The following is an 11,994-nucleotide window of genomic DNA, read 5'->3' on the forward strand; positions in this document are numbered from 1 at the left end:
TCATGACCGCGGGTTGAATTTCAGCCTCTTTTCTGCTGCTCTTGGAGTTTAAACGGGGGGGGGGGGGGGGGAGGTGGGGGGTGCCCTGGGAGGTGGACATTGAGCCCAGCCTCTGCCAAGCCCGCCCCGCTCTGGGCTCTGCTGCAGGGCCGCCCTGCCCCTGCCCCTGCCCGCACACAGGGCTTGGGGGGGGGCGGGGCTCCTTCCTGTCGGGGATCAGGAGGGGGCACAGTCCCAGACTTACGAGCAGAGCGAAGGGGTGGGGCGCCCCCTGCCCATGGAGCTCACCCCAGTCTCTGGTCCCTCAGGCACTCGGTCACACCTCCCCCTCCAGTGTCCCCGCCTTGAACCCCTGTCCCAAATTCTCAGCCCTCTCACCTGCCACCTGGGGACAGGTGAGCTTTGAGGCTGGGCTGGCAGGTGCTGGGGGAGGGGGCGGGAGGAAGAGGCAAGACAAAGAACAGGGACTATTCTAGAAAAACCAGCTGGGCCAGAGCAGAGAGGTCAGAGCCACAGGAGGACCTGGGGAGGGGGGAGGGGTGAAGAGGGGGGTGGAGAGGAGAGGGAGGAGGGGGGGAGGGGGAGGAGGGGGAAGGGAGTGAGGAGCAGAGGAGCAGGAGGGAGAGGGGAGGAGTCACGGTGGAAGGTCGGGGCTGTGGGGGGCACCCCAAGTTGATGGCAGACCAGCACCTTCTAGGCCCAGGGAGAGGAGGAGGGGGAGGGAGGAGGGAGAAGAGGGAGGGAGGAGGGAGAGGGGCTGGTCTGGGTCATGCTGCGCCTTCGCCCCATGCACCCCATCACCCCAACACACGGGGCAATGGCGGGGCGATGGCGGGGTCCAGGGCAGCGTCCAGGCACAAGCCCTGCCCCCACCTGCCCATAGGAAGCCGGGCGGGCCTACCACTTCCTCAGCCCAGGAAGGGCTGCAGCCCCTCAGGGTCGCGGGCAGGTGCGGGGCTTGCTGGGAGACAGAGCCCTGCGCCCCTCTGGAGCACTGGGGTGGGGTCCTGAGGAAACCAGCTGCCGTGGAGGGACCCTGCCCCTGCCCGGCCCAGCCCCTCCCAGGCTCCCCGGTCCTGCTCAGAGGAGCAGTAGGGCCCAGGCACCCGCACTCAGAACACGGGGTGGGGTGGGGTGGAGTGGGGGAGGGCCCGTTATGCCGCCCTGAGCTGTTTTGGTGCGGGGGCAGCGAGGCGCCCCCTGGAGAAGCTGACCTCAGCCCCAGTGGACAATGCTCAGAACCTGGGGGTCCTCGGGAGACTCGGGGCTGGAACGTGGTTGAGGGTTAAGCTGGCATAAGGTGAGGCCTGGGCTCCACCCCCAGACTGAAGCAAAAGGGGAAATGAGGGGGGGCCCTCCTCCCAGCCCCCCAGGTCTGCCATGGGGCGGGAGGGGATCTGGAGAGTCTTCGGGGGCCCGAGCTGCCGTCCTGGTCACGGGGTCAAAGGAGGGAACCTGGAGCTTTTCTGTTTGGCTTTTGGGTCACACCCGGCGATGCTCAGGGCTGACTCCTGGCTCTGCACTCAGGAATTACTCCTGGCAGTGCCCAGGGGACCATATGGGATGCTGGGGATCGTACCTGGGTCAGCTACGTGCAAGGCCAGCACCCTCCCCGCTGTGCCATGACCCTAACCCGACAGTTATCCCGTGGACCTGCAAAGCCCCAGACCCGCTTCCAGCACCAGATGAGACCAGGGACTGTCACCCTAGGAGAAGGTGGAGACGCTGAGTGGGCAGGAAGAGGGGGCAGGGGCTTCGGGCAGCAAGGGAGAGTGTGCGCATGTGTGTACATGTGTGTGTGCGCGCACATATGCACATGTGTATGTGTGCACGCATGTATGTGTACATACATGCATGTATGCATGTGTGCGTATGTGCATACATGTGTGCACATGTGCATACATGTGCATGTGTGCATGCGTGTGCTCCCCCCAGGATGAGGTGCTCACAGCTGCTGCCAGGTTCCCCCAGTTCGCACCCAGGGATGCACGACCTTTGTCGCAGGCCTGGCCGATCTGGCAGGTGGACATGGAGACTGGCGGGTCCTCCTGGGTCATCCTCAGGGCAGGGGCCTGGGTGCACCCCATGCCTACCAGGCTTTGGTACTGAGGGTGTTCTGGAGGGTCTGGAAGGGGGTTCGGCCACACCCTCGTCCTCCACGAGGCCTGTGTCTCTCTCTAGCTCCCACCCAGATCCTGTGAGAGGGTGGGGGGAGTGGGAAGACTTGGGGCCACCCCAGGGCTGAGGGCGACCCCGGGGCACCTCAGAAACAGCGAGGCTGACCTTCCAGGGGCGGGGAGGGGGCGAGCCGGTGGAGAGCAGGAGCCTTCTCTTTTCCTTGGTGTTTGGGCCACACGCGGCGATGCTCGGGGTAAGTCACACCTGGCGGGCTCAGGGGCCCCTACGGGATGCGGGGTGGGGCCGGGTCCGCGGTGTGCCCTGGCCGCTGTCCTGTGCGCTGGCCCCGACAGGGCCTTTCCGAGGCTGGTGCCCACCGTGGGAAAGCGCGAGCCCAGCTCCGGCTGCTCGGGGGTCCCCGTGCCGGGGGGGCCGGGCACGGTCAGTAGAGGCCAGGCCCCGCGGGCTGGACACTCGGGGCAGCCAGTGCGCCCCAACGCCCGCGGACAGCATCTCGGCGCAATGAACATGGCGAAGTGCACGTGGTTTCCTTCGTTTCTTTTTTTCACTCAAATATTACAACCAACGTCCCAGACCCTGTTTCCAGCCGAGCACCTGCAGCCAATCAGAGAAAACCGTTGCCACCAGCCATCCAATCAGAATCCTTCGCCCGCCCCGGCAGCCAATGGGACCTCTCCGCGTCCCTGCCTGAGCCCCGCCCCGCGGGCCGCGCCTGGGGCGGCCCTAGACCCAGGCGCACGGCTTTTATTTTTGTTTTTTTATTAAAAAGCAAGAGTCAGAAATAAAAATCAAAGGTTCCCGCTGGTCAAGATTTAAAAATAAAAAGGTTTCTTCCTGCAGCCAATCACGAGTCTGTCCCTGGGGGCCCATCGTCGGGGAGCCGGGGCCTCTCCGGGGCGCGGGTGGGGCGGGGTCCACGGGGCGGCGTGTCCACGCGTCCACGGCTACTGCCTGCGGTCCTCCGTCTCCGACCTGGAGAAGGCCATCACCACGTCCTCGGCGCCTGTAAGGGGAGACAGTGTCCATGGGCGGCACCTCTCTGGGCCTCCCGTCCAGCTCAGGGGTCCGCGGGTCGCAGGGGGCTGTGGGGAGGGGCTGTGCCAGGGCCCCAGGGATGCCCTTCTTGGGCCCCTGCCCTCCCTGGAGGCTCTTGCTCCTCCCGGTGCTCAGAGTCCTCTCCTTCGCCCCAACCCGGCATCTGCTCCGAGGCCGGCGCGAGGCCAGGCGGGGAACAGGCAGGAGCTGGCCATGGCTCTGTTGTGGTTATTTTTAATCCTGGATTGGAGATTCTGTCCAGGCACCCATGAGATCACTTCCTTTGTCTTGTTGTCCCTAAGACAGGCTGGGACGTGCAGCCAGCAGAGCTGGAGGGCGGGGAGCGGGTGCTGCTGACCTGCGTGCCCACCCATGGGCCTGCAGTCCCTGCGGGGGTGGCCGTGGGCAGCGCTGTGGTCTTCCTGGCATCCCTCCCTGCTGCCCCACGGGAGGAACTGGGGTGTGTGGGAGCAGACACAGGGAGGGCGGGGGGGCGGGTAGGCTGCGTGACGGAGCTTCTGGCATGTGGAAGTCGGGGTGAGTGAGGGCAAGCGTCCACCCCTGCGTCTGCTGCGTCGCAGACTGTGGAATCCCCCCCGCCCTGGCTGCCCCCCCCCGGCCACTAGCAGGAGGCAGCCGAGGCTCGGGCTTCGGGGGGCTTGGGAGGGCCGGGCACCCTGCCGCCTGCAGCCCCTCCGCGCCACACGCCTGCCCCCCGCGATGCGGCTTCCTCGTCTTCTCGGGAACATTCTGTTCTCGCCTCAGCCGGGACCACGCACTCGCACGGCGCGGAGTTTTCCTAGCAACGGCGGGATCCAGGGTGACGTCACGCCCGCACAGATGCCGCTCCTGCTTCCCGCTGGCCCCCTCTTGTCGGGTGACTGCTCGGGTGCGAGAACAGCATGGGGGCGGGGGGGGGGGAGGCTGGTCCCCGCAGGGACCACAGGACTCACACGTGTGAGGCAGGTGAGCTCCTCAAGGTCACACAGGGACAACTGCCGAACAGGAGGCCACAGGTTTTTTGGGTTTCTTTGGGGGGTATTTTTTGCTTTCTGGGTCACACCCAGCGATGCTCAGGGCTGACTCCTGGCTCTGCACTCGGGAATTACTCCTGGCGGTGCTCGGGGGAGTATATGAGATGCCAGGGATTGAACCCGGGTTGGCCGTGTGCAAGGCAAACGCCCTCCTTGCCGGACTATCACCCCAGCCCCGAGGTTGCCAGAGTTGAGGACTGACCTGCTGGGGTGCCCCGGCTGGCCAGGGAGGCTGGGACTGTCCAGGGGCCCCACTCGGCCCCTCACGGACTCGCTGTTTTCTGGCTCACCGGGCTCTGCCTTCGGGGGCCGTGAAGGCGCGGCCCCTCCCGCTCTGTGCTCCCGCCCCTGCCGGACTGCACCGGCCCTGGACAGGGCTGCCCCGGAACTGCACGGCCACCAGAAGTCGGCCTGCCCTTCCCTCCCCCCCCTGCAGCCAGGCCGGTCTTCACCCCTGCATGGTCCCCAGCCCTGCGTGGCTGCGAGTGGCCCCTGCGGTACCCGGTGCCAGGATGGCCCCTGCCTCACCCGTGGCACCACCTCTCGGACCCAAACTCCCGGTGTTTCTCCTGCCACTCGAACCCGCCCGCTCCAGACTGGGGAGCAGGGATGTCCTCACGGCTCCTCAGCACTGTGTTCCCGCCAGCGCAAAGGACGGCAAAGTTAGACCGAGGGAGACACAGAGCAGCAGGCGGGAGCTAAACCCCCGGGCGGCAGCGCACGGCCCGGCTGTGTGAGCCCAACTCTGGGCCAGGCACCTCGAGGCCCTGAGCACCCGGCCCTGAGGGTGTGGCCCCAAAACAAAAGCACAAACACAGGAGTGGCTCTTCAGTCCTGGGGTGAGGAAATGGCTTAGCCATGACACGGACACAAAAGGCAGGGAAACAAGGGCCGGGGATGGGCAGGGGCCAGGTTCAAACACGGGCACTGTATCGGGACCCCTGAGCCCCACCACGAGGGACCCCTGATCACACAGCCAGGAACAGCCCCTGAGCACGCTACTGTGATCCCACCACCTCCCAATGGGGAAAAAAATTGGTTTTGAATACTACAAAATTGTATTACTATTGTTTTGTTCGGAGGCCGTACCCTGCAGTACACAGGGCTTAGTCCCGGCCCTGCGCTCAGGGGTCATTACGGGCGCCCAGGGGACCACATGAGGTGTCAGGGAATCAAACCCAGTCGTGTGCGGGGCCAACCTGCTGTACTATCACTCTGACCCCGGAATAATAAAAAAATTAAATAATAAAAAATAAGCTGGAGGGGCTGGAGCGATAGCACAGCGGGGAGGGAGTTTGCCTTGCACGCGGCCAATCCGGGTTCAATTCCCAGCATCCCATAGGGTCCCCTGAGCACTGCCAGGAGTGATTCCTGAGTGCAGAGCCAGGAGTAAGCCCTGAGCATCACCGGGTGTGACCCAAAAAGCCAAAAAAGAGAAAGGAAAAAAGCCGGAGCGCTATTACAGTGGGTAGGGCATCTGCTTTGCATGCAGCTGACTCGGGTTCGATCCCTGGCGCCCCTTTTGGTCCCCTTTGAGCACTCCCAGGAATAATTCTTGAGTGCTGCCCCCTCACTCTCAGCGTCCCTCGGTGTGAGGCCCCGCAGCCCAGTGCTGGGTGCCTGTGGGGTCCCAGGGCTGATCTCTGACCACCCCCACCCCCTAAAGGGTCCGAGCTTCCTCTGGGGCTGAGGAGATGCTCAGAGAACAGGGCCCGGGCCTGGTGCCCTCAGTCTCCTGGGCCCCGCAGCTGCCCGCCCGCGCAGGAGGGGACAACTGGGCGCCTGGCCCAGGCCCCCGCGTTCCAGGGCTTCCTACTCCTACCAGGAAGGAAGCGGCTCCCAGGCCTGACGAGCGAAGCGGTCTGGGGCATCTGGATGCGCCGAGTCCAACCCGGCCAGAGTCCCGTGGGCGCCCCCCCCCACCCCGCTGACGGGCTGGGCTGGGCTCTCTGGTGGCCTTAGGGCTGGGTTTGCTTTCTGCGGTGCCGGGGATGGAACCTCGGTCCTGCGTGAGCCGGGAGTGTCTGCCGTGGGGCCCCTCGGCCGGCTCTGCCCCTTTAACAGAGCCAGGCGGGCAGGAGAGGGGGAGGGAAGAATGCCAAACACGCGGGTCAGAGGGGGGGGGCCCAGCGGCGGACAATGGGTGAGGGGGCAGTGGGCAGGCTCAGGGCACTAGCCGGCTCCAGGCCCCGCTTCCCGCTGGGGCTACGGTACAGGGTCAGTGGGCAGTGGGGGTCAGAGAAGGCCCCCGGGCACTGGGCGCCCTGATGGATGCCGGGTGCAAACAGGCCACCGCCCACCCCAGGGTCACTCGGGGCTCCAGAGGGCTGAGCCGTGTGGGGTGCTGGCCGGGGTGCTGACCGCGCACTGCCGCTGCCTCCCCCGCTCTGGGCACAGCTGGCCGTGGGGCCCTTCCGCCCAGCTCTGCCAAGTCCCCAGGGGCTGGGGCAGACCCTCCCCGAGACACCGGCGGGGGCGGGGGGCTTGCTGCCCCCTGGGCTGGGCCGGGTCACTCAGCGCCTTCCCAGGCAGGCAGCCCAGAACCACAGCGCCGGGGCCCAGGGTCATGCTGCCATGGTGGCAGTGCCAGCCCCCAAGTTGCCGGGCGCCAACCGTGCAGCCTAGGGGTGGAGGGGCCGCGAGCACCCTGCAAAGAGCCTCCTGGCCACCTCCAGGCCTCCAGCTTGGGTCCTTCCTCCTCCCCTCGCAGGCCGCGGGGAGTCCCAGTGCTCTCTGCGCCCTGACTCCCACCCGCACCCACTCAGCGGCCAGGGCTGCCACACGCCCGGCTTGACCCCGAGACAGAGCAGGGGCTGCCGAGGGACTCAGGAACAAGTGCTCTTGGAGACTCTGGCGGAGGCCGCCCCGGTGAGGCGAGAGAGTCTGGGTGAGACTAATGGGCTCGCTGCCCCTCTGTGACAGGCCGCTCGGCGGTTACGCCAATGGAGTCCCGGCTACCTCCTCACCCCCTGCAGTGCTCCTGGCCTGTGTCAAACCTCCCCTTGGTGCTGCGCGTCCCTGCCGTGTCCCAGGCTGTCACCGCCCACCCCCGGGGGCTGCGCTCCCCGTGCCTGCTCTGTGGAACTGGGAATGACGGTTGTTGACTATTGTCTGGTCTTGCGTCTGCAACCACCGGGGAACGTCTATGGGCCCGAACGCACCAGGGGCCCCCAGGGTCACCGCGGGACAGTGACTGAGTTTAGACACCCACTCAGCCCCGGGTACACCCCCGAGCCCACCGGCGCCCCTCCCCCACCACCCCGAGTCCAGCGCCCACTGGCCAGCTGTGTCTGCACTCCTACTCTTGGCCCAGAGAGACCTTCCTGAGGCCAGACACCAGGACAGAGCCGGGCCCCGCGCCTCTGCCCAGCGCCCACCGCACCCGGTCCTCTGAGGGACGCTTCTCTGCGCCACCCGGGGGCGTGGCCCGTCAGCGCTGCCCTCCCGGCCGCACCTGAGCCAGCGGCTGCCCGCGGGATGGGGTCTCTAGGTTAGTGACTGTCCGTGGTTACATCCGAGATGTCCCCTCGTCCCCTCCCGTCTCCGAGTGCCCCAGGGGATTTCATGCCAGTGTGTTATCTCCGAGAGGGAGGGACACCCAGCAGGCAGGGCCGTCCACACAGGACACGCCTCCCCCAGACAGGAGGCCCCAGCTCAGGGTACGCCTGGAGCAACAGATATGGAGCAACAGATACTTGGAACTGGGACACGGGCTGCCCTGGGACCTGACCCAGAGATAAGGGCAAGCCAGAGGTTAAAGGGCATGGGAGAAGGTTCTGGAAAATGGCACACACGAAGCAGAGACACGGAGCACACGGTGCTCTGCTGTGCGGGGTGAGGGAGGTGACGCCAGGGGAAGTGAGTGCAGGTCATGGGGGACAACTGTGCCATTGTGTGTGAGCATCGGCCTGAGCACACACGTGTCTCTGTACATGTGTGTCTGAGTTTTAGTATGTGAGTCTGAGTGTCTGTGTGGTAGTCTGGGAGTTTGAGTTTGTGCATGAGAACATGAGTTTGTGTACTTGTGTGTGTCTGTGCGTCTGTGGTGAGTCTATGAACATAGTTGAATGTCTGCGTTAGCATGTGTGTCTGTGTGTGAGTGCATGTCTGTGAGCATGTGAGCATATGTAAGACTATGTATGTGTAAGAGTGTGTGTCCTGTGGATCTGTACAAACATGTGAGACTGTGTACATGTCTTTAAGACTGTATGAATGTGTGAGAGCATGCAGTATGTGTGAGTCTGTGGGCATGCGTGTGAGTCTGCATCTATGTGGGAGCATGCAGTATGCCTGAGTCTGTGGGTGTGCATGTGAATCTGCATGTGTGGAAGCATGTAGCATGCATGAGTCTGTGGGCATGCTTGTGAATCTGCATCTGTGTAGAAACATGTAGCATGCGCGAGTGCGGGCGTGAGTGTGAATCTGAATGTGTGGAAGCATGTAGCATGTGTGGGTGTGAGTGTGAGTCTGTATCTGTGTGGAAACATGTAGCATGCGTGAGTGCGGGCGTGAGTGTGAGTCTGCATCTGTGTGGAAGCATGTAGCATGTGTGAGTGTGGGTGTGAGTGTGAGTCTGAATATGTGGAAGCATGTAGCATGCGTGAGTGTGGGCGTGACTGTGAGTCTGCATCTGTGTGGAAAAATGTAGCATGCGCGAGTGCGGGCGTGAGTGTGAATCTAAATGTGTGGAAGCATGTAGCATGTGTGGGTGTGAGTGTGAGTCTGTATCTGTGTGGAAACATGTAGCATGCGTGAGTGCGGGCGTGAGTGTGAGTCTGCATCTGTGTGGAAGCATGTAGCATGTGTGAGTGTGGGTGTGAGTGTGAGTCTGAATATGTGGAAACATGTAGCATGCGTGAGTGCGGGCATGAGTGTGTCTGCATCTGTGTGGAAACATGTAGCATACGTGAATGTGGGCGTGAGTGTGAGTCTGCGTCTGTGTGGGAGCATGTAGCATGAATGAGTTGGGTGTGCATGTGAATCTGCATCTGTGTGGGAGCATGCAGTATCTGTGAGTCTGTGGGCATGTGTCTCCATATGTATGGGAGCATGTAGCATGTGGAGTGGGGGCGGCTCTGCCCTGTCAGTTCCAGGTAGCCGGGAAGCAGGTCACCTGCCCAGCGGCCACCACAGCAGCCCGCCCTGAGCCCTGTGATCTGGCTTCCGGGGGTCCCGGCAGGTGGGAGCAAGGCCAGCTGGCCCACGTGCAGACGGGGACTGGGGGGATGAGGGCGGGAGGCAGGGCGTGCTGGCGGGGCCCAGGGCCCCTGAACTCACTGGGTGGAGCCTCCCGAAAGCAGAGTTTGGTGCCAGAGAGGGCTCGGTGGGTTTGATCCTGTCCCCGGGCACTGCAAGAGTGACCCCAGCACAGCCCCCCACGCGCCCCAGAGGGCACCGAGTGGGCGGTCAGAGGCCCCTCCACAGCGGCCTTGCTCTCCTGGCCCCCCAGTCCCGCGGGGAGCCCTGTGGCTCTCGGGTGACCGGGACCCGGCCTGCTCGGGGAGTGCTTTCCCACAGGTCCGCCGGCACCAACAGGGCAGAGAGGCCCAGCCAGAGGCGGCAGGCGGCACAGCGGCGTGATGCTGCACGGAAAGCGCCTGAGAACAGAGAGGTCACGGGAGAGAGATGCCCGTTAGTGCAGCCAGGAAGGAAAGGCCACGGGGCCTTGGCGGGAAGGGCCCGTGTCCACGCTCGAGGCCACGAGTCGACCTCCGATGTTGCCCACCTGGGCCAAGGGCTGTCCAGGAAACTGTCCTCTGGGCTCCGTCCCGGCCCCGTGACAATGCAGCCCCGGAGCCCGGGCAGGCGGGTGGGATGGGAGGAGGGAGGAAGGCGGCACAGGGCGGGTCTCGGGGACCCCACGGTCGCCTCCTTCCCACTCCCACAGACTCGGGTCTGCACATGGACACAGAGCACTGACCCCTGCGCGTCTCACACGTGCACTGAGCCCCCCGGCCGCTCGGGGAGGCCCTCGCACACCTGTCCTTACTGGGGTCCCGGCGACGTCGGGCCGCTCTGCTCTGTGCTGCTGGGGTGCTCAGGGGGCCAGACGGTGCCGGGGACTGACCCCTGGTCAGCTAGCCCCCGGCCCACCTCTCCGGCCCACACGTCTCACTCCAGGAGGAGAAACTGAGTGACCAGCACCGGGCCGAGGCTCCGTCCTCAGTGCTGCACGTGACCTCCCAGAGGGAGACACCGGCGATGCTCGGGGGCCACACAGGGTGCCTGTAAGGCCGGCCCTTTCAGCAGGTCAGATGCAGCCCCGGGGTCAGGCCTGAGCCGGGGCAAGCCCCCAGATGCCCTCTGGCCTCTCTGGTGTGGCACAGGAGAGGGGCTGGGAGGGGCCACACGTCGGGGTGGCACCAGCTCAGTGACCGAGGACAGAGGCGGAAGGACAGGTGGTGGGCGGTGTCACACCTGGGGCAAGGTGAGCACTAGCTCTGGGGGCCACACCTGGGGCGCCAGCCCATTCTGCTCCCTGGACCGCGGGGAGGCCAGTGGCCCCCTCCCCCCCCATCAGGCACTTCCGGCCTAAGAGGCAGCGTGTGCGCAGGTGTGAAGGGCCCAAGGGAGCGGCAGGGACCACACGTTTGCTGCGCGACAGCGCCACCTGCTGGCGACAGGCTATCACGGCAGGCGTCTGCGCCCCTTCCCAACTGGGGCTCTCCGGGGACAACTGCAATCCAGCCCTGCTGCTGACGGCAGCGAGTCCTGAGAGACGCCGGCAGCTCTGGGCAGACACCGGCAGTGAGGGGGCTGGGGGGGGGCCTGCTTGGAGGCCGGCGCTGGGCCTAGGCCAGCTGCAACCCAGGGTGGCTTGTCTGGGCACCTCTGGGCTCAGAGAGAAAGCTGCCGGCCGCTTGCAGATGCCCAGCAGGCCTCAGTGCCCAGCCCCCACGCAGAGAGCGCAGCACACTCCAGCTCTCGGGGGGCCCGGTCGGCCCTGGCCAGGAGGGAGCCTCGGGGGCCCACGGCGCAGGGCAGTTTCTGACCACGCACTTCTCGAGCACCGGCGGAGAGACCGGACACACGGTGAAGCCATGGGGCAGCGGGCAGGGACTCGCCTTGCACGTGGCTGAGCTGACACGGCTCCACTCCCCGGCATCCCAAAGGGTCCCCGAGCCCCGCCAGGAGAGATCCCTGAGCGCAGGGGAGGTGGCCCGGGCCTCACGTCCCCTGAAGTCCTGTCTGGGGCTGTGGACGGCTCAGTGGGCAGGGCGCTTGCCGTGCACACGGTCAGCCTGGGCTCAACCTCCAGACCCCGTCTGGTCCCGAGCCCTCGGAGTAACGCCCGCGAGCAGGGCGCAGACCCTGAGCACCGCCGGGTGTGGCCCAAATTCCACAAGAGAGGAGGTCACAGAAAGCGTGACTCAGAAGGCAGAAGTTCTCCGCCGTCACCATCGGGCTCCGAGAGTCATGTGGTCTGTGCGTACCGCACCCGAGGGGCTCACACGGACAGGGGCACCTGACACCGCGGCCTACACACGACACAGAAACTGGCTCCCCGCAGCGGACGGCAAGGCTGCACAGCGACTGACTCGGGCCCGGCCCGAGCACCCGGGAGAACGGGCTGCGCGTCCACCATGGACAGGAGCCCGGTACCGCCCGCTCCGTCGGCAGGAGCGACCATGCCTGGCCGGGCGCCCGCCCCCATCCCCCCTGCGGCAGACTCACCCTGGTCGATGGCGTGCGGCGGCAGCTGGCTCAGCTGGGTGCTCACGACGCCCGCGTACGTCCGCAGGAACTCCTCCTCGCTGGCCGTGAGCTGCGGGCAGACAGGGCGGTG

The 11,994-nt window shown here is 65.4% G+C and overlaps 1 protein-coding gene across 3 annotated transcripts in view; it reads right to left on the bottom strand.

Annotated features, from left to right (window-relative positions):
- Positions 1-2,661: 2,661 nt before the first annotated feature.
- The window catches only part of CTNNBIP1 (catenin beta interacting protein 1), a 29,728-nt gene continuing 20,395 nt past the window's right edge, over positions 2,662-11,994 (bottom strand). For all 3 annotated transcript variants that reach the window (XM_055139444.1, XM_055139442.1, XM_055139441.1), the window contains exons 5-6: positions 11,883-11,973; positions 2,662-3,142 (exon numbers count right to left, since the gene is read on the bottom strand). In XM_055139444.1, coding sequence (XP_054995419.1) covers positions 3,084-3,142; positions 11,883-11,973 — 150 coding nt within the window. In that variant the 3' untranslated portion in view covers positions 2,662-3,083. The remainder of the gene's footprint in view (positions 3,143-11,882; positions 11,974-11,994) is intronic.

Source organism: Sorex araneus, chromosome 5 (assembly GCF_027595985.1).
Source record: "Sorex araneus isolate mSorAra2 chromosome 5, mSorAra2.pri, whole genome shotgun sequence".
NCBI lineage: Eukaryota > Metazoa > Chordata > Mammalia > Eulipotyphla > Soricidae > Sorex > Sorex araneus.